The 22590-nt window shown below is 41.9% G+C and overlaps 1 protein-coding gene across 6 annotated transcripts in view; it reads left to right on the top strand.

The window, feature by feature from the left end:
* The window catches only part of amd1 (adenosylmethionine decarboxylase 1), a 61183-nt gene that overhangs the window by 5677 nt on the left and 32916 nt on the right, over positions 1 to 22590 (top strand). For 3 of the 6 annotated variants that reach the window (XM_055665335.1, XM_055665334.1, XM_055665337.1), the window contains exon 2: positions 18286 to 18372. The exons of 2 other annotated variants lie outside the window; for them this stretch is intronic. In XM_055665335.1, the coding sequence (XP_055521310.1) occupies positions 18286 to 18372 (87 nt within the window). Of the gene's footprint in view, positions 1 to 7886; positions 7994 to 18285; positions 18373 to 22590 lie in introns of all 6 variants that reach the window. One more of the 6 variants, XM_055665339.1, reaches the window with a different exon arrangement.

Raw genomic sequence — 22590 nt, 5'->3', positions numbered from 1 at the left:
TTGTTAATACTGATGTAATGGATGATTAGTGAATGTTGCTGATATTAATCATTTGGAATTCAAACATTTCAAAGCACAATGTCGTTTCATAGCATGGCAAGTTACGTTGCTAGAACATTATCCTTTGAATGAATCCTATTGTTTTGAGCAGCTGTTTGAATTTTGAACTTAAAGTTTTGATTTATCTCGATTTACGAAATGAAAATAAGTAGAACTAAGGTTATTTGCTCGGTATTAATCCATGTAGTGTTTTGATGTCATTGGAGCAGAATTATGCCATTTGGCCCAGCGAGTCTACTCAACCATTCAGTCATGGCTGATATATCTCTCCCTCTCAATCCCCTTCTCCCCATAACCATTGACACCTTTACTAATCAAAAATCTGTCAATCTCCGCATTAAAATAACAAATGACTTTGCCTCCATGGTCGTCTGTGGCAATGAATTCCACATTCACCACCCTCTGACTAAAGAAATTCCTCCTCCTTTACAAAGGTACAACAATTTAATTCTGAGGTTATGGCCTCTGACCCTAGACTCTCCCACCAGTGGTAACATCCTCTCCACATTCACTCTATCCAGGCCTTTCACTATTCGATAAGTTCCAATGAGGTTCACCCCTCATCCATCTAAACTCCAGTGAGTACAGGCCCAGTCCCTTCAGACGCTCATATGTTAACCCAATCATTCCTGGGATCAATTTCGTAAACCTTCTCTGGATCTTGTCCAATGCCAGCACATTCCTCCTCAAAGAAAGGACTCAAAACTGCTCACAATACTCTAAATGCGGTCTAATCAGTATCTTATGAAGCTTCAGCTTTCTTTATATCTGTTCCTATATTCTGGTCCTCTCAAAATACAATGCCCTCCATGATGTTTGGGCCAAAGACCCATCATTTATTTATTTGCATCTGTACTCCACAGTTTGAGATTTGTAATAGAAAAATATCACATGTGGTTAAAGTGCACATTGTCAGATTTTAATAAAGGCCATTTTTATACATTTTGGTTTCACCATGTGGAAATTACTGCAGTGTTTATACATAGTCCCCCCGTCCCCCCCTCCATTTCAGGGCACCATAATGTTTGGGGCACAGCAATGTCATGTAAATGAAAATGGTCATGTTTAGTATTTTGTTGCATATCCTTTGCATGCAATGACTGCTTGAAGTCTGCAATTCATGGACATCACCAGTTGCTGGGTGTCTTCTCTGGTGATGCTCTGCCAGGCCTGTATTGCAGCCATCTTCAGCTTATGCTTGTTTTGGGGGCTAGTCTCTTTCCGTTTTCTCTTCAGCATATAAAAGGCATGCTCAATTGGGTTCAGATCAGGTGATTGACTTGGCCACTCAAGAATTTACCATTTTGTAGCTTTGAAAAACTCCTTGTTGCATTAGCAGTATGTTTGGGATCATTGTCTTGCTGTAGAATGAACTGCCGGCCAATGAGTTTTGAGGCATTTGTCTGAACTTGGGCAGATAGGATGTGTCTATACACTTCAGAATTCAATATGCTACTACCATCAGCAGTTGTATCAATGAAGATAAGTGAGCTAGTACCTTCAGCAGCCATACATGCCCAGGCCATAACACCCCCACCACCATGTTTCACAGATGAGGTGGTATGCTTTGGATCTTGGGCAGTTCTTTCTCTCCTCCACACTTTGCTCTTGCCATCACTCTGATATAAGTTAATCTTTGTCTCATCTGTCCACAAGACCTTGTTCCAGAACTGTGGTTGCTCTTTTAAGTACTTCTTGGCAAACTGTAACCTGGCTGTCCTATTTTTGCAGAAAGCTGATGGAAAGACTTGAGGAAAGACTAGGTGCTGAGAGCTTTCTTATACCTGCATTAAGGTGGCATTTAAACACACCTGAGCAATTATAAACACCTGTGAAGCCATGTGTCCCAAACATTATGGTGCCCTGAAATGGGGGGACTATGTATAAGCACAGCTGTAATTTCCACATGGTGAAACCAAAATGTATAAAAATGGCCTTTATTAAAATCTGACAATGTGCACTTTAACACGTGATTTTTTTTCTATTACAAATCTCAAATTGTGGAGTACAGAGGCAAATAAATAAATGATGGGTCTTTGTCCCAAATATTACGGAGGGCACTGTAAATGCCAACATTTCATTTACCTTCCTTACTACTGATTTAACTTGCAAATTAGCCTTTTGGAAATCCCGCGCACACACTCAAGTCCCTTTGTACGTCCGATTCCTGAATCCTCTCCCCATTTAGAAGAAGGTCTACGTTTTTATTTATTTTTACCCTAAGTACATGACAACACACTTTGCTGCACTGTATTTAAACTGTCACTTATTTGCCCCCGCTCCAAAACCATCCAAGTCCTGCAGACTCCCTGTTTCCTCTATCTACACTACCTGCCCCTCCACCTTATCATGTATCTATACACTGTAAGTGGCTCGATTGTAATCATGTATTGTCTTTAACCACGTGAGTCACCAACGGGTGACTGGATAGCACGGAACATAAAGCTTTTCACTGTACCTCAGTACACGTGACAATAAACTTAACTGTAGGAGAGGGACGTCAGTTTACGGAAACTGCTACAGTACATCGAGCGTGCGGGCCGACCGGACTTTGGTATTTTAATATTGGTGTCAAAAATGGCGATGCCTGCATGTGTAATATGCACAAGGAATTTCACTGTGAAGTTGCATATGTGACAAATAAAGCATTATTGAATCACTTCTTTTCGTATCATCTGCAAACTTTAATTCTTTAATTCACTTTAAGCCTTTAATTCCCTCACCAAATCATTGATGTGCAATGTGAAGACTAGTGGCCCTAACACCAACGCCCGCAGAACACCAACAGTTGTTGGCAGCCAACTGGAAAAAGCACCCTTTATGCCCACTGTTTGCCTTCTGTCATTCAGCCAACTGCTGTCCATGTTAGTATCTTCCCCCTTGTACCATGGGCTCTCATCTTGTTTAGCAGCCTCACGTGCGGTATTATCAAAGGCCTTCTGGAAATCCAGGTAAACAACATTTACTGATTCTCCTTTATCAATCCCGCTATTTACTTAATAATAATAATAAATTTTATTTATGGGCGCCTTTCAAGAGTCTCAAGGACACCTTACAAAAATTTAGCAAGTAGAGGAAAAACATGTAAGGGGAATGAAATAAGTAGTAGAGACATGACTAGTACACAAATTAAAGACATAATTCAATTCAAAACACAATATGAGGAAATTAATGCACAGATGAAAAGGGAGGGGGACGTGGGGCTAAGGATAGGCAGAGGTGAAGCGATGGGTCTTGAGGCGGGACTGGAAGATGGTGAGGGACACGGAATTGAGGATCAGTTGGGGGAGGGAGTTCCAGAGCCTGGGAGCTGCCCTTGAGAAGGCTCTGTCCCCAAAACTGCGGTTGGACTTGTGGATGTAGAGGAGACCGGCTGATGTGGATCTGAGGGACCGTGAGGGTTGGTAGGGGGAGAGGAGGTCAATGAGATATGGGGGGGGGGGGGGCAGATGGTGGAGGGCTTTGTAGGTGAGGATCAGGATTTTGTAGGTGATCCGGTGGGAGTTGGGAAGCCAGTGAAGTTGTTCGAGGACTGGAGTGATGTGATGCCAGGATTTGGTGTGTGTGATGAGTCGGGCGGCTGCGTTCTGGACTAGTTGGAGTCGGTTGATGTAGGTGGAGCTGATGCCAAGGAGAAGTGAATTGCAGTAGTCCAGTCGGGAGGAGATGAAGGCATGGATGAGTCTTTCAGCAGCGGGAGGTGCGAGAGAGGGTCTGAGTTTGGCGATGTTGCAGAGGTGAAAGGAGGAGGTTTTAATGACATGGCGGATGTGAGGCTCAAGGGAGAAGGTGGAATCAAAGATCACGCCAAGGTTGCGGGCCTGGGGAGATGGGGAGACAGTGGTGCCGTCCGATGGTGAGAGGGGTTATTGATTTTGCTGAGTGTGGATTTGGAGCCTATGAGGAGGAATTCTGTTTTATCACTGTTGAGTTTGAGGAAGTTATGTTGCATCCAGGTTTTTATAGCTGACAAACAGGATTTTGTCTTCCTCAAAGATTTCCAACAGATTTGCAGGGCAAGTTTTCTCCTTCACAAAACCGTGCTGACTTCGGCCTATTTAATCATGTGCTTCGGACTCAGAAACCTCATCCTTAATAATGGACTCTATATAATCTTACAACTACTGAAGTTAGGCTAACCTGTCTGAACAGTGGAATAGCATTTGCAATGTTCTCTGGAACCACCCCTGACTAGTGATTCTTGAAAGATTGCCACTGATGCCTCCACAATCCCTAAAGCTACTTTTTCACAACCCTGTGGTGTAGTCTATCCGATCCAAGTGGTTTATCCACCTTCAGGTCTTTCAGATTCCTAAACACCTATTTAGTAATGGCAACTCCAGTAATTGCCCCCTGACTCTCTTGAGTATCAGGTACGTTACTGGTGTCTTCTACTGAAGACTGGTGCAAAAACCATATTCAATTCATCTGCCATTTCTTTATTCCCCATTACTACTACTACAACATAATTTTCCAGCGGTCCAATCTCTACTCTTGTCTATCTTTTGCTCTTTAAATATCTAGATACTTTTGCAATCCTCAAGTTTCCCCGCTAATCTTTGCAATATTATGCCTTCTCTTTTAGTTTTGTGACGTCTTTGACTTCCCTTGTCGGCTACAATCACCTCATTCCCTCCTTCGAATCTTTCTTCGTCTTTGGGATGAAAAGATTATATTTTTTGTTGGATAAAGTACTTTGTTTTCCATAATTGTAGTTGGGCTACATTGCAAAATCCAACGAGACGTTCCAATTGGCATTACTATACAAAAGGCTGCCAGAGTTAAAGTTGCAAAATTTACGTATTTAGATCCAGTAAACCAGTGGATACTGCACCAATTGTTTTATTTTGAACAAGGAATTACTTGGAAATATTTGTGAGCCAACACAGCATTTCTGTTGCACAGAGCTTTGAGTTTGTGATCTTGTCCTTCAGAGCCTTTATTTCATGCAGTGTTCTTGCTTTCCTTGAACTGGTGAATGGAAGTTAATCAGTCACCTGTTGCATGCAATGTTAAATCATTTAACATGGGGAAAGATGAGAGAAAAACATTTTAAAATCCAATAGTGGGAGCTTACAATGTGCAGGGCTGGGTCATGCCAGCCTGAGACCTCCAGTTGAATTACCTGTCTCGCTGGCCCTCTATACTCTGGAGCAGCTGGTTTGAATAATGACTAGACCTTCGGCAGTGCAGGACAGAGGCCTATTCTTGAAACTTCCCTGACGGGGATGAGGATGTTGCCAGGAATTGAGGGCCTGAGCTACAGATGGTGGTTGGGCAGCTTTAGAGAGCAGGGGACTGTGGGGTGATCTTATTGAGGTGTATACAATGATGAGGGGGATAGATAGGGTGAATGTACACGAGTTGTTTGCCCAGGGTAGGGTAATCAAGAACAAGAGGTCATATGTGAGAGGAGCATGATTTAATAGCAACATGAGGGGCAAATTTTTCACACACTGGGTGATGGGTATATTGAAGAAACTGCCAGAGAAGGTCCTTGTAGGAAGTACTAAACAGCGTTTAAAAGACACTTGGACAGCTACATGGATAGGAAAGGTTTAAAGGGATATGGGCCAAACATAGGCAAATGGAATTGGCTTAGATGGGACATCTGGGTTGGCTTGGGCAAGTTGGAACTGGCTTAGACAATAGGTGCAGGAGTAGGCCATTCAGCCCTTCGAGCTAGCACCGCCATTCAATGTGATCATGGCTGATCATTCCCAATCAGTACCCCGTTCCTGCCATCTCCCCATATCCCCTGACTGTGCTATTCTTAAGACCCTATCTAGCTCTCTTGAAAGCATCCAGAGAACCTGTCTCCACCGCCCTCTGAGGCAGAGAATTTCACACTCACCACTCTGTGAGGAAAAAGTGGTTCCTCGTCTCCGTTCTAAATGGCTTACTCCTTATTCTTAAACTGTGGCCCCGGTTCTGGTCTCCCCCAACATCGGGAACATGTTTCCTGCCTCTGGTGTGTCCAAGCCCTTAACAATCTTATATGTTTCAATGAGAATCCCTCTCGTCCTTCTAAACTTCAGAGTGTACAAACCCAGCTGCTCCATTCTCTCAGCATATGACAGTCCCGCCATCCCGGGAATTAACCTTGTAAACCTTCGCTGCACTCCCTCAAAAGCAAGAATGTCCTCAAATTAGGGGACCGAAACTGCACACAATACTACAGGTGTGGTCTCACTAGGGCTCTATACAACTGCAGAAGGAGGCTCTGTACAACTGCAAAAGATGGGGCATCTTGGTTGGCTTGGGCAAGTTGGTCTGAAGTGCCTGTTTCTGTGCTGTATAACTCTTGACATCTGGAGGTTGAAGCTTTTGAAAATTGCAACTCATTTTTCAGGTTTGTGTGAAAGACAGGTACAAACCATTATAATTGAGATGAATACAAAATAAATATGAACAGGCTTTTAAAAATAACCTTAACCTAATTGACAAAATCACAAATAATGATTAAGATTAGTTAGGATCCAAGTGGTGACTGTATTAGATGCACTGGTACCTAAACCTGGCATTGGACACCTGTCAAGTCCTGGGGTGAACCAATTTGAATGATTGGGGTTTCTGAAACATTGGCAGCATGTCTGAGAAATGTGCTTCATCGTCTGCACCAAAATCTAGAATTTCCCAAAGTTTCATCAGCAGTTTGGAACTCTGGCAAAGGTCACCATTATCTCTCCCATCACAAGGATGAATGTGAGAGTTGAAAAAAACTTCACTCGTGACACAATATGACATTAGACATGCAGATGAGAAGTGGTACCGATAGAAATAATGGTATGTGTACAATAATCTCAAAGCAGAGTTTTCCAACAGAGGATATTTAAGCTATAAAAATAGCATACACACTCTGAAAGGAGTGTTGCCAGGCCTTTGGCATATTGAGAGGGTACATAATTTGAAAGCAAAGTGAATAGAAAATTATTACATTTAAGTGATTGGAATGTTGGATATAATTCATTTTGGAGCAAAAATAGCCGATTAACTGGATAATCTACAGTGTTAGAGTTGCTGCCTTGCCGTGCCAGTGACCTTGGTTCAATCTTGACTGGGTGCTGTCTCCGCAGAGTTTGTATGGTCCCCCCCCCCCCCCCCCTTCCTCTTTCCGTGTGGGTTTTCTCCGGGCGCTCCAGTTTCCACCAGCATCTCTGAGATGTGCAGTAGGTTAATTGGCTTCTGTAAACTGTCCCTCGTGGGTAGGACATAAAACTAGCATGATCGATGATTGCAGTAGACTCAGTGGGCTGGAGGAGCTTACCTCTAATAGTGGGGCTGCGGCAGAGCAAAGGCAATATAAATTTGCTTCTTCTGTACAGAGTTGTCTCTGCATATTCATTTCTCTTGGCTATCGTCAAAGATATCACCAAATGTGTTGAGTAATGTTTTTTTCAAAGGTTTGTTTGTTCGTTGGACTCAAATTATGGGGAAATAAATAACTGCAGGAATTGACAAGTCAAAAATATAACCATCAGAAAATCTGGTCAACTCACGATGAAAATTTTTGTTGACTTTATATGAATTAAACTTGAAAGATGCTCCTTGCCCATTTTTGAAATGATCTTACCCAAAGTTTTATTTGGGTTAAGTTATTTAATAAAATTCAGTCCTTTTCGACATTGAAAGGGAACCTTTATTTGTTTCCCTGGGTGCATTTGCTGCATCTTGGGGGGAAATGATCTACACTCCGTATGCCCAAGCGATTGCATATTTGTTCAAGGTCAAGTCATTCTACACTATCGACTCTTAAGTCCATGGTTTTGGGAGAGTCTGAAATCTTTGAGTTTAAACTTTAATGAAGTTTTTTTATTCATTCTCAGGATATCGACATACCTGACGAGGCTGGCATTTATTGCCCATCCCCAATTGCCCTTCAGAAGGTGGTGGTGGGTCGCCGCCTTCAGCTGCTACAGTCCATGAGATAAAGGTGCTCCCACAATGTTATTGGGTTTAAAGACTCCAGTATTCAGTGGTGGAGGGGAATCAGTAAATGTGATTTTTTTTTTTTTTTTTTTTTTTTTTTTTTTACCTTTTTGATGTCAAAGGATAGAATTTCTGTGGAAAATCTTTTCGACTATCATTGTAACTTCAGAAGGTTCATCAAAACCTCATTCTCTTGTCAGTTACTAGAAGAACCCCACATGAAATACCCATGCAGAACTCCAAATTGACAATTAAATCAGCATTTTTCTTCACAAATCATTTTTAAGTCAATGTGATAAACTACTAATGTGCCATTTTTTTGTACTTGGTCTGTTGAATAGCATGTTTTCTAATGTAGCTGCGTGACATGGGATATGGATGTGCACAAGAAATGTTTAAATGTGTGAGTGTCGTTGCTTAACTTTCACAACAGTAAATATTTCATCTTGTCTAGTCACTCCACTTCAAAATATAATTGGATAGTTCAGTAGTTTGGCTTTTAAAATGAATAATTTTGCTTGATTACTTTTCCCTCAGACTTTGGCCTTCATGGTTCACTGGATGTAAATAGGTTTTGGCTGTTTTATCGTGCAGTCATCATTTCAGGGTTAAAATTGAACTGTTCAAAGAGAAAGGATGTCATTACTAAGTTTGATTGAAGATTATAATAACGCATGACTCAGTGTTTAATTTTCCCAACTGTGGTTCCATGCTTGGCGTCAACTACAAGCCGGGTGTCTCTCAAGATCTGACCATTGTCTCTCAAGATCTTACCTAGTTTTTGTGATCTAACTTGTTATTTCTCTCGCATCCCACGTGAACGATCATTTCCAAGGCAAAGCCAAATGCTGAAAGATCACTTATCCACATTCTCAGTCTGAAGGAGGGTCCCGACCTGAAACATATCCTATCCACGTCTCCAGATATGTTGCCTGACCCGCTGAATTTTTATTTTGTAAATCAGCATTTGCAGTTCCTCTAAAGCCAAATACTTGACGAGATGAGGCTATCTTAAAGATAGCAAATGAAACTAGAGCTGTTGAAACTTATTGCTTATCACTTTACTTGGCCTCTGCAGCCTTCTGTGGCAAAGAATTCAACAGATTCGCCACCCTCTGACTGAAGAAATTTCTCCTCATCTTCCTAAAGGAACGTTCTTTAATTCTGAGGGTATGACCCTAGTCCTAGACTCTTCCACTAGTGGAAACATCCTCTCCACATTCAGTCAATCCAAGTATTTTACTTTTCAGTACGTTTCAGTGGAATCCCCCCCCCCCCCCCCCCCCCCCCCATTCATCTAAACTCCAGCGATTACAGGTCCAGTGCCGTCAAACGCTCACATATGATCATTCATGCAAACCTCCTCTGGACCCTCACCAGAGCCAGCACATCCTTCCTCAGATACGGTGCCCAAAATTGCTCACAATATTCCAAATGCGGCCTGACCAGTATTTAGTGAGATCTGGATGTTGGCAAATGGCCCCTTTCATAAGGTACTAATATGTAATAAATAACTTGTATGCCTGGTGCCCCAGCAAAATCAGTGCATTCAGGAGCGCAAGCAAGTTTGAGTTGAGTTTGTTTAGTTTGTTGTGACATGTATTGCGGTACAGTGAAAAGCTTTTGTTGCGTGCTAACCAGTCTGTGGAAAGACAATACATGATTACAATCAAGCCATTCACAGTGTACAGATACATTATAAAGGGAATAACATGAATAACGTTTAATGCAAGTGAAGTAAAAGGACTGATAAAATAAAAGGAGATCCAAATAAGCCATTGTTTTTTATTTTGGTAAATAGAAATACATTGAAATGTTTGACCAGCAGCCCAAGACTACGGTGCTGATTATTAAGGGCCTCATGGAGGTTTGTAAAAGTTAATGTACAAATATGCTTTTAATTGATTTGATGCTGATAATGTTTTGTGAAGATTAATAACAATACCTATCAGGATGAAGGTTTTTCATATTTAACATTTTGAAACCTCAAGCACTTCTGGGTAACTAGCACTGCAAAGATAATCTTTTAAATAGCATATGCAGATGGATGCTCATCTGCTTTTAATAATACAAAGCTCTTATTTTCTAACCAGGTGAAACGCATTTAGATGAAAAATGTAATGAACTGATAAAAAAAATTAAGGGGCTGTCCCACTGTGGCAACCTAATTTGCAAGTTTAGAAGAGTTTGCTCTCGACTCAAACTCGCAGCATGGTCGACACGTGGTCCTAGGAGGTCCTATGAGGTCACTGGAACGCCTTCATGCTCGAGGGAAGTTCCCGCATACTCGCGGCCTCAGCTAGGTCGCGGAAAATCTTTCAGCATGTTGAAAAATTTCCCGCACGTAAAAATTGGTTGGCATGGTTCTTTTGAACGTAGTGCAGTGGAGTGGGGTCGCGATGTAGTTACAGGCAGTCGAGGGCAGCCGTAGGCAATCTTCTTGGCTGACCGGGCGTCTTTTATCTTTCTGTTCATCGCGGGTGTGAATTTCAGGCACTGCTCCCCCGCTCTCCCTGGCCCCTGCCTTTGCGATGTGTGTGTGCGGTCGGTCGACTCAGCTCTCGGTTTCATCGCTGACAGTCGAGGTTTTTCAGGCGAGCTTGAAGGTCAAAGACAGTCTCTGAAATGTCCCCGCAGTGGGACAGCGCCTTTACTGTGAATACCGCTGTATAGTTTAGCGATACAACGCAAAAACAAGGTCATTCTAGCCACTGAGCCTGTGCCGACCAGTGATCCCCACACACCAGGAACAATTTAAGTCAATTAACCTACAAACGCTTGTGTCTTGAGGAAACCGGAGCGTCCGGAGAAATCCCACACGGTATCAATGTGCAAACTCCGTACAGACAGCACCCACAGTCAAGATCACTGCCTCTGCATCAACTGCCTTTGTATATTTATAAAAAATCTTTCACGTACTAGCAATTTTCTGATTCTCCATTTCTAAAAGAACAACTTTTTGTTCGGAATACATAAAATGCAAGTAGCTCATTGCTTGAACAATTTAAGGTGTAAAATTCACAGAAGAAATTGTTGCCTTTTACGGTCCGAATAAAGTTCGTGTCCATGAAATGTCCAAGTTGTATTGTATTTCATAAGGTAGTCAAATTAGACCCCTCTAGATATGATTTTTTTTTTTTTAATACAACTGTTCACAAGATTGTTTAGATCCCATTAAGGGATTTTTTAATTCAGTTGGCATTGCACCTCTGTTTTTGTTCCACTGTTTTTGAAGAAACTTGAAGAAAAGCATAGACAAAATGCTGGTGTAACTCAGCACGTCAGGCAGCATCTCTGAAGAAAGGGAATAGATGACGCTTAGAGTCAGAAACCTTCAGACCCTTTCTTGTTTTGAAGAAAAGGAGATAAATTTCCATTTAGATCAGTTCAGCAGAATGATACAGGCTCAATATATTAAATGCAAAGATGGGTTTATTGTTTGATATATAGGAGTATAAGAAAAGTGCTCCGATTAAGATTTGTATCATTATTAAATGATTCTAAAGAATAATAACAAGGAAATGTTAGGAACACAAGGTAATGGAAATCTGGCGCTCTTCCTCAAAGCTGCTGAAGCTGGCAATGTTAAAAGAAACTGGCAATTGAGAATTGAAAGGAACTAATTTTTAATTTGTGCAGCATTGTGGATTGTAGAACTAGGGTGGTTGGATGAAAGTGAGGTTTGAGCTGGCTTCAATGTTGAATTGTGGAAGATGCTCGAGCTAAACGGTCTATCCATTTTCCAATGTCTATCGTTGCACATCTTTGATTAAATACTTTGTCGTTGTCTTCATTGCCGAGACCTAATCATTCTTAAATTCTAGAAAACATAAAATGCAAGTTATTAGAAGTGGAATTTCTATTGGCATGAAGCCAGATAGTATTTTAATTTGGATTAGGTTTTTAAGTTGCCTAGGAAGTAAATTTCTGATTATTTTAAACACATTAGAATGGGCATTAAGTATTTAACATTGGTGGTGTTGATGACCTGTTCTCAATGTAATGTTCCTTATTAAATAGAATATTAATCCCACCGGTGCAGCCATGGCGATAATTTTCAGTTTAAATATTTGTACTTTGTGGCTGCTCATACTTGTACTTCAGCAATAAATAAGGATGCTATAACAACACAGCTGACAAAATATTCTTACTCTGCGTCCTAGTGTATGATTTTAACAATCTCTTTATTTCACAATCTTAAGACATTTTCATTAAAAATCAAGATGAACAAGTTTGGATTTTCCCTTAATTAATTTTGCTGCAGAAACTAAATTATATGTTAAAACGATATGGGTGCCTTTGTACGCAAGTCACAAAAAGTCAAAATGGCGCAACAATTTGTAAGACGAATCATATGTTGGACTTAATGAGAGGTTTTGAGTACTGTAGTAAAGGTGTCTTCACACAATTACTAAGGGAGGCTATATTGGAGCTGAGAAATAAACGGACAATCGTCTTGTTGTGATTGTATTTTAGGCTCCCAAATAGTCCGTGGGAAATGAGATGAACAAATATGCCGGGAGATTGCAGACCGCTGCAGGGCTAATGGGCTTGCCATGATAATTGATTTTAATTTTCCCAATATATACTGGGGCTGCCCTAGCGCCAAGGGCTGGAATTTGTCATGTGTGTTCAGGAAAGTTTCCTCAAGCAATATGTAGAGGGCCCTACATTGGAGAGGGCAATACTTGACTTACTCTTGGAATTGGCTGAAGTGTCAATGGGTGTGCAATTTGAGACTAGCCACTACGTTTCTATTCAGTTCAAAATATTTATGGATATGAACTGGGCTGGTCCACAAGTTAAAATTATAAATTGGAACAATGCCAACTTTCGGAGTAGCCAGACCCTTGCAAAAGTTGTTTGGAGTAGATTGTTTGAGGGCAAAGGGGTGTCCAGAAAGAGAGATGTTTTTAAAAGTGTGATAGTTCAAGGCATTGCAAGGAGGGCAAGGCAGGTAGGAGAAAGACATCTGGATGATCAGAGAGATTGGGGCTCTGGTCAGGAAAAAGGAGGCATGGGTCAGGTGCAAGCAGTTGATAATTTGTCCCTGTAGGAGTATAGGAGGCTGGGGAAATGAAGAAACCAGGAGAGAAAAAAGGGAACATTAAATAGCTCTGACATGGAAAATGTGGACAAATGGAAGGTGGCTATTTATTCTTAAATATTATGCTTTTTAAGTAGGCCTTAAAAGCTGAGAACTGTCAGCCAGTACATTTCCTTTATTGTCAAGATTACCGAGGTACAGTGAAAAGCATTTGTTGCGTGCTATCCAGTCGGCAGAACGATAATACAATAGCAATACAGTCATTTACAGAGTATAGATGCATGATAAGGGAATGCCATTTAGTGCATGGCAAAGCCAGCAAATTCCGATCAAGGATAGTCCAAAGGTCACCAGTGGTAGATAATTGTTCAGGACTGCTCTCTGGTTGTGATGATTCAGTTGCCTGATAATATCGAAGAAGAAACTATTCCTGAATCTGGAGGTGTGTGTTTTCACATTCCTATGCCTGATGGGAGAGGGGAGAAGAGGGAGTGGCCAGGGTGAGACTCGTCCTTGATTATGCTGCTGGCCTTGCTGAGGCAACGTGAGGTATAAATGGAGACAATAGAAGGGGAGGTTGGTTTATGTGATGGCCTGGGCTGTGTTTACAATTCGCTGCAATTTCTTGTTACCTTGGACGGAGTTCATTCCCAAACCGAGCTGTGATACATCCTGATAAAATGTAATTCTAACATCCGTGGTAAAGTTCTAGATGAGGATTTTGAGGGATAGAATATGCGTTCATTTGAAAAGAGAAGTCCATTCTAGATAGTCAGCATGGTTTCATGCATGGAAGATCTTGCCTCATGAATTTGATTGGAGTTTTTTGTTAATCAAGAAAGTTGATGAGGGCAGGGTTATTGATATTGTCTTAAATGGACTAGCAAGGTCTTTGATAAAAGATAGACAAAAATGCTGGAGAAACTCAGCGGGTGAGGCAGCATCTATGGATCGAAGGAAATAGGCAATGTTTCGGGCCGAACCCCTTCGTCTGACTTTATTTTTAATTTTTTTTATTTAGAAACAATTGTACAGGAATAAGGCAATCGACATGACAGTTATACAATTGTTGTACAGCTTCATTTTTAACATTGAAACCTAAATCGAAAAAAAAAGAAAAAAGGAGAGAATGAAGAAAAAGAAGAAAAATAAAAGAAATAAAGGAAAAGACCCCTAAACTACCAAAGAAGTGTAGGAGGAGAGAAGAGAAATAAGAAAAAGGTAGCTGGAGATACACCTTCTCTCCCCCCCAACCCCCATCCATCCCTAGCATTGTTTTTAAATTTGTGTGTAACCATTCTGTTGTTACAGAAATTCAGTGAAAAGTGACCATGTTTTGAGAAATTGATATGCTTTTTCAGCCAAAACAAGCGTAATGTTTTCTAAATGTAGTGTCTCGGGCATATCAGTAATCCACATCTTCACTGTGGGGACTGTTGTCTTTTTCCAAAGTTTGAGTATGAGTTTTTTCACAGTTATTAGGCCATAATCAAGTTCTTCAAACTTTGATGAAGTTTTACATGGTAAGCTGTTCTGGAATGATAGATCATGTGAGATCCAGGGACAGCTAGTTGACTGATTAATAAAATGGCTTCATGGTAGGTAATGTGATGGTGGCAGGTTGTTTTTGTGGATCGGAGGCCTGTGACTGGTGGTGTGCCTCGGATCGGTGCTGGGCCCATTGCTGTTTGTTATCTATCTGAACGATTTGGATGAGATTGTACATGGGATTATCAGTAAGATAGCTAATGATATCAAAATGGGTTGACATTGTGGACGGTGAATATGGTTATCAAGAGTTGGAGCAGGATCTTGATCAGTTGGACAAATGGGCTGAGGAAAGGTAAATGGTTAAGTGTGAGGTGTTGAATTTAGGGAAGTCAAACCAGGGCAGGACTTTCAGTGATTGATAGGGCCCTGGTAAGCAGAGGAATCTAGGCGTGCAGGTACATGGTTTCCTGAAAGTGCCCTCACAGGTAGACCAGATAGTGAATGTGGCTTTTAGAACATTGGCCTTCAGTCGAGGATTGGTTTAGAAGTTTGTGCAAAGTTTGAACAAGTTAGGGCTTTATCGAACAAGTTAGGGCTTTATTCTTTGGAGCGCAGAAGGTTAAGGGGGGACTTGATAGAGGTTTTTTAAATGATGAGAGGGATAGACAGAGTTGACGTGGAAAAGCTTTTCCCACTGAGAGTAGGGAAGATTCAAACAAGGGGACATGACATGAGAATTAAGGGACTGAAGTTTAGGGGTAACATGAGGGGGAACTTCTTTACTCAGAGAGTGGTAGCTGTGTGGAATGAGCTTCCAGTGAAGGTGGTGGAGGCAGGTTCGTTTTTATCATTTAAAAATAAATTGGATAGTTATATGGATGGGAAGGGAATGGAGGGTTATGGTCTGAGCGCAGGTATATGGGACTAGGGGAGATTATGTGTTCGGCACGGACTAGAAGGGTCGAGATGGCCTGTTTCCGTGCTGTAATTGTTATATGGTTATAAAGCATTGAGGCCGCCCTTGGAGTATTGGGCTCAGATTTGGTCGCCCTGATACTGAAAATAATGCCTTCAAACTGCAAGGCATGCAGAGAACATTTAAGAGAATGGTGCAAGGATTTGTTAGACTTCCCAAAATGCAACACCTCACACTTCTCTGTATTAAATTCCATCAACCATTCCTCCGCCCACCTGGCCAATCGATCCAGATCCTGCTGCAATCGTTCACAACCATCTTCACTATCTGCAAACCACCCATTTTTGTATCATCTGCAAATTTGCTAATCTTGCCCTGTATGTTCTCATCCAAATCATTGATATAGATGACACGCAACAACAGGCCCAGCATCAAACCCCGGGCAACCACAGGCCTCCAGTCTGAGGAGCAACCTTCCACCATTGCCCTCGGCTTCCTTACATGAAGCCAATTTTCTATCCATTCAGCTATCTCTCCTTGGATCCCATGCGATCTAACCTTCTAGACCAACCTACCATGCAGAACCTTGTCTGCCTTGCTGAAGTCCATGTACACAACATCTACAGCTCTGCCCTCATCGACCTTTTCGGTCACGTCTTCCAAAAACACTAAATCGTATTTGTGAGACACTACCTCTCGTGTACAAAAAAACCATGCTGACTGTCCCTAAATCAGCCCTTGCCCATCCAAATGCCTGTATAACCGATCCCTCAGAATACTCTCTAGTAACTTTCCAACTACAGATGTTAAGCTCAGTGGCCAATAGTTCCCAGCATTTTCCCTGCAGCCCTTCTTGAATAGAGGCACAACATTTGCCACCCTCCAGTTTTCCGGCACCTCTCCTGTATTTAAGGACAACTTGTAAATTTCAACAAGGGCAATGCAATTTCCCCTCTGGTTTCCCACAATGTCCCCAGATATCTGATCAGGCCCTGGATATTTGTCTACCTTACACCTCTTCGACCATAAAAGTGACTGCTCTCAAGACACTTATATAGAACAATACCCGGTGAAGGACCATAGGGCCTACTGCTGCTCCTTGTATTTGCACTATGCCTGCACTTCCAGTGTTGAATTGGGAGATTATGCATGCGAGTGTTACTTATACTTTGTCCTTAGAAGGTTAAGGAAAACCGAATTTGCTTACTATTCTGGGACTTCAGCTATTTTTGCTGGGGAATTTGGGAGCAAGAGGGTTTTCTATAAAAAAAAAAAAAATTCTGATGTCTTCAGAAACACACTTTGGAGTATTCTGCAAATGGTGTCTGATTCTAGACTCATTGTCAATCTGAAATTGGTACATTTTGTGTTAAATATAGTTAATTAAGTTAATGGTAGAACAGGTTAAAAGGATTTATTAGCCATACCACAACTCTTGTATTGTAACTCTTGAAATGTCAGCTGTGTGCACACGCAGAGAAGGTCACAGTGTTTGTTTTCATGACCTTATGTTCTGCTTCTAGTTGTAATATCTATGCCAAATGTTGAATTACTATCTGAACAATACTGTGTCGGAGGTATTCACATGTTGATTTGGAATAAAGCATCCAAAATACTCAGTGGGTCAGGCATCTGCTGTGGAAAGAAAATTAACATTTCGGGTTGAAGATTTGTCAAAACTTATTTTCTTTATTTAATAAATCACTAATATTAATGGCTTCTCCATTGGTTGTCACCTTGTCGTTGGAGAGAAGCTTGTGTGGTCCTGAGAGTGATGCCGTCTGGAGCTGTGCTCCTGGTAGGGCCACCCATGGCGGTACGGTCGAGGGGGAGGTCCCTGACAAAGAGCCAATCCAACCAAGACCTCAACGGTGGAACAGGCGGAAGACCTTAGTGGAGCTAACGTCACAACGGCTGGGAAGGCGGATGACGGCTGCAGCAGAAAAGGGTCTCCGGTCATCATGGACTCCATGCCACTGGATCCTGTCCCAGATCTGTCAAGGACCGCGTGGTGTGGCTGTTTGTGCACCAGTCTCCCCACGTTAAACAAAGTCACGCACAGGCATCCTCCAACCCTGGAGACGCCCATGGTCAGCCATGACCGAAGGGGGCTGAAGAAGAATATTCATGAGGTTATGTTGAAGATGATGGGTTTTACCATGTGAAAGCAATACTTATAGCTTATTCCTTCCTCTTTACTATAGTGATTGAGATTTTGGGATTGCAGCATTCCTGGGGTGAACCCATCAGTGGGCAACATGGATGCATGTGCATGTGACCATACATGATGCCCGGTGTTTCCAAGCCAAGTTACATGAATGTTTAAATCAATTATCTACAAGAATTTGTGTGTGCAGGAAGAGCAGTCATTTTTCATAACTTGCATGCACTGGTGAAGTAAGTGTCTGCCTGGAAGTGGCAGCATATGGACAAGCACTCTGCATGATATTATCCATAAGAAACCAATGATTACGTCATGATCAATTCTTAACATTAGTGGGTGGGGTCCTTTTGCAGATCTTGCTTATGTTATTCAGTATATGTTAGTGTAAATTCTTGACATAATGAAAGGAAACGCTTAGAGGTTAAAAAGGTGCAAGTCACAGAGAGGGGTGTCGATGTGATAGGACTAATGACAATGCTCTGCCCGTGAGGTCTGACACCATATAGACCACTTCTACTCTAACTGATTCACTGTTTCTGATTGACGTTTACATAGTGCGATGTTTAATTTGAAGAGCAGCTTGTTTTATGTGAAGTGTATTGCATATTGTGTGATTTGTGTAACAAAGGGTATCTGTTGAAAATGTTTAGGGCTCATGAAAGTTTCTTCTTTTTCCAGGTTTGAGTGGGACAAGCTATTGGAAAATGTGCATTGTTTGATCATAAGTGTGACAAAGACAGACAGGCAGGATGCCTATATACTCAGGTATTTCAATGTTCAGTATATTTGCAAATTCCTCTGAAATAGATTACTGAGCAGATTTTCTGATATAGCTTTTTGTTTAAACATAGCACGTTTTAATTCATGTTGGTGTTTATTATCAAAGATATTGAGCATTTGCTCAATCGTAAAATCATTTTTGTCTAATTTTAATACTTCACTGCTTACAATTATAGGTGTATTCCTAAAGTTAGTAACTAAAATAATATTTATTAGGGCTGGAGATTTACCTTATACAGTACTTTAGATAGGATATGATTCCTGAAATTTCAGGTTATTATTGCGAGTATTATTTTATATGATTAGTACACAGCACCGGAACAGGCTTTTCACCCCACTTGCCCACGCCGGCCAAGGTGCACCATCTATGTTAGTCCCATTTGCCTGTATTCAGCCCATATCCCTCTAAACCATTCCAATCCATGTATCTGCCCAATTGTCTCTTAAGTCTTTTAAGCGCTGTTCTATTACCTGCCTCAACTACCTCCTCTGACTGCTCGTTCCTCTGTGAAAAGACAACAACAGGAATAAAACTTAAGTCGCAAGTATTTGATTCATGAGTTAGGCCATTTGGCCTATCACGTTTACTCCGCCATTCAATCATGGCTGATCCATCTCTCCCTCGTAAAAAAAATATAGTGGCATGTTATTTGGCTCCAATGCGACCACAGCTAACCTTTCATTACACCACCTCTTTCCTGCAATAATCCCCACATCTATTAGTTATTTTAATATCCTACAAGATGCATCAATATCTATTGAGAATTTGCTCATCTCTGCTCCCCTCGGGTAGAAAATTCCAAAAATCTGTTAATCTCCGTGATAAATTTTCTTCAAGTCTCTGTTGAGATTTGTTCCAAATTCACAATCGTTGAAAATATCATCCCTGCATCTATATATGGTTTTACTGGGTTAGATGCAAAACAAAGCATTTCACTGTACCCACCTGCAAGCGACACTAAAGTATGACATTAAGCTGGAGTAACTCAGCAGGTTAGGCTGCATTTCTGGAGAACATGGATAGGTGACGTTTCACAGAGTGCTGGAGTAACTCAGTAGCTCAGACAGCATTTCTGAAGAACATGGATAGGTGATGTTTCACAGAGTGCTGGAGTAAGTCAGCGGGTCAGGCAGCATCTCTGGAGAACATGGATAGGTGACGTTTCACAGCGTGCTGGAGTAACTCAGCGGGTCAGGCAGCATCTGTGGAGAACATGGATAGGTGACGTTTCACAGAGTGCTGGAGTAACTCAGCGGGTCGGGCAGCATTTCTGGATAACATGGAGAGGTGACGTTTTGGGTCGGGATCCTTCAGACTAGTTCAGACAAACTCAAAACATCACCTATCCTTTAGACTTTAGAGAAACTGAGGCCCTTCGGCCCCGTTGAGGCTGTGCCGACGAGCAATCACCCCATACTGTAGCACTCTCCTACACACTAGGGACAATTTACAGAAGCCAATTAACCTACAACCATCTGTGGAGAACATGGATAGGTGACGTTTCACAGAGTGCTGGAGTAACTCAGTGGGTCAGGCAGCATCTGTGGAGGTGCTGATCAAGTATCATTGAATCCTGTAGAGGCAAGTAAACAAAACTTGTTTCGATGAGGCATCCTCTCGATCTTCTCAACTTGAGTTAGTACAATGTCTCATAGAAACATAGAAAATACGATCAGGAGTAGGCCATTCGGCCCTTCGAGCCTGCACCGCCATTCAATGTGATCATGGCTGATCATACAAATCGGTATCCTGTACCTGCCTTCTCTCCATACCCCCTGATCCCTTTAGCCACAAGGGCCTCTTAAATATAGTCTTCTCAGGACAATACTCATTGTTCCATTCAGGTAGCCTCCTCTTCTCTACAGGTAATGTCCCAGACTGCCATATATTTTAGGTGCTGCGTCACATGGACCCTTTAGCTCCTCATCTTCCTTGCTTCTTCCCGCCCCACCCTACATCAGTCTGAAGAAGGGTTTCGGCCCGAAACCTTGCCTATTTCCTTCGCTCCATAGATGCTGCCGCACCCGCTGAGTTTCTCCAGCACTTTTGTCTACCTTCGATTTTCCAGCATCTGCAGTTCCTTCTTAATCATTTGTCTTCTGAATTGCTTTGTGTATTAACTGTTAATGGTTCTTAGACAAGCTCCTGTAAATACCAATACTTTTCAATCCTGCCATATAAAAGTATGTTGCTTCAATTTTTTCTACCAAAGTGAATCGATTGTAAGATTTCGGAATGGGTGAATCTCAAAGTATTTCTGCCTTCAAACTATTGAAGCTAATATTGTCGGCTTACCTTGTATTAGTGGTTTCATTTATTGTTGATATATATTGATTATTGTAGCTTTGTTGTGTTGATGCGTTAATGTGCCTGTTAAACTGCAGTCAATGTTGCATTCCTTGTACAAATGACAATTAAACACTAGCCTCCACACTCTTGAAACTGTGACCATACGTGTTTTTTTTTGTTTAACAAGAATGTTCTTCGTCTGGATTCTCTTCAGCTTGACTCCACATTAAATATTTTGCAAGAATTACACTGCTTAGTGCATGCGTGACAATAAAAGAATTATTGAACCATTGATATTTCAGAAGCCCTTTGGGTCTAATTTGAACTGTTAGAATGGAGATGAGGAATTTATTTTGCCAGAGGGTGGTGAATCTGTGGAATTTATTGCCACAGGCAACTGTGGATGTCAAGACAATGGGTATTTTGAAAGCGGAGAGTGATAGATTCAGCCGTGATCTACTCCGAAAGGCGGAGTCGACTCAAAGAAGCCGAATGACCTAATTCTGCTCCTATGACTTACGGTGTTCATTGAGACTTGCATTGTTGTACGTGAACGTTTTAAGGTTTGGACACTCGGGTGTCTTGAAATATCTTATTTTTGAGCAGAGCTTTGTTCACAAGCAAAGATACAAGGAACTGCAGGTGCTGGTTAACACAAAAAGACACAAGGTGATGGAGTAACCCAGCTAGTCAGGCAGCATCTCTGGAGAACATGGATAGCTGACTTTTCAGGTCGGGGCCCTTCTGACTGAAGAATTGTGAGTCTGCAGAAGGGTCCAGACCCGAAACGTCATCTATCCATATTCTCCACGGATGCTGCCTGACCCTTGAGTTATTTCAGCAATTTTCTATTGGAATAAAGGCTCTCCTGCTGCAGGAGTGTAGATTTCTGGACAGCTCGGGTAAACAAACATCGGTGGTTAGTATTTAATACGGGTCTTTGGCGCTGAAAGACAGCAACTCTACCGCGGTGCCAACCTGTTGTGAGGAACATGAGTGTGTATTTACTTCTTATTTCTGTAGCCTGTGTCCAAAGTGGATGGGCAGGCAGATTAAAAACACTTCCCGTCGGAGAGAGAAAGCGGCCAGACTTGGGCTAAGTAGCAGCTTCACAATAGACAACAGGTGCAGGAGTAGGTCATTTGGCACTTCGAGCCAGCACCGCCATTCATTGTGATCATGGCTGATCATCCACAATCAGTACCCCGTTCCTGCCTTCTCCCCATATCCCGTGACTCCGCTATTTTTAAGAGCCCTATCTAGCTCTTGAAAGCATCCAGAGAACCGGCCTCCACCGCCCTCTGAGGCAGAGAATTCCACAGACACCACTCTCTGAGAAAAAGTCTTTCCTCGTCTCCGTTCTAAATGGCTTACTCCTTATTCTTAAACTGTGGCCCCTGGTTCTGGACTCCCCCAACATCGGGAACATGTTTCCTGCCTCTAGTGTGTCCAAGCCTTAACAATCTTATATGTTTCAAAGATCTCCTCTCATCCTTCTAAACTCCAGAGTGTACAAGCCCAGCCGCTCCATTCTCTCAGCATATAACAGTCCTGCCATCCTGGGAATTAACCGTGTAAACCTACGCTGCACTCCCTCAATAGCAAGAATGTCCTTCCTCAAATTAAGGGACCATAACTGCACACAATACTCCAGGTGTGGTCTCACTAGGGCTCTGTACAACTGTACACTTGGTCTACACAGATCTCATCACACTTAAACACTTTCCATATCATCTGCTCTCTCAGGTGTTACTTCTCTGAAAGTGGCGTCACTGGTGGACAGGATGGTGGAGGAGGCTCTTGGCGCATTGGCCTTCAACTAGGGAATTGTGTATTTCAGTCGGGTTGTTATAAATGTATAATTATCTATACTATTACTAAAATTCTCATCATGACCACTTCAGGTCTACGTT

This window comes from Leucoraja erinacea, unplaced genomic scaffold, assembly GCF_028641065.1.
Source record: "Leucoraja erinacea ecotype New England unplaced genomic scaffold, Leri_hhj_1 Leri_117S, whole genome shotgun sequence".
Classification (NCBI taxonomy): Eukaryota; Metazoa; Chordata; class Chondrichthyes; order Rajiformes; family Rajidae; genus Leucoraja; species Leucoraja erinaceus.
This window is presented reverse-complemented; position numbering and strand designations above follow the sequence as displayed.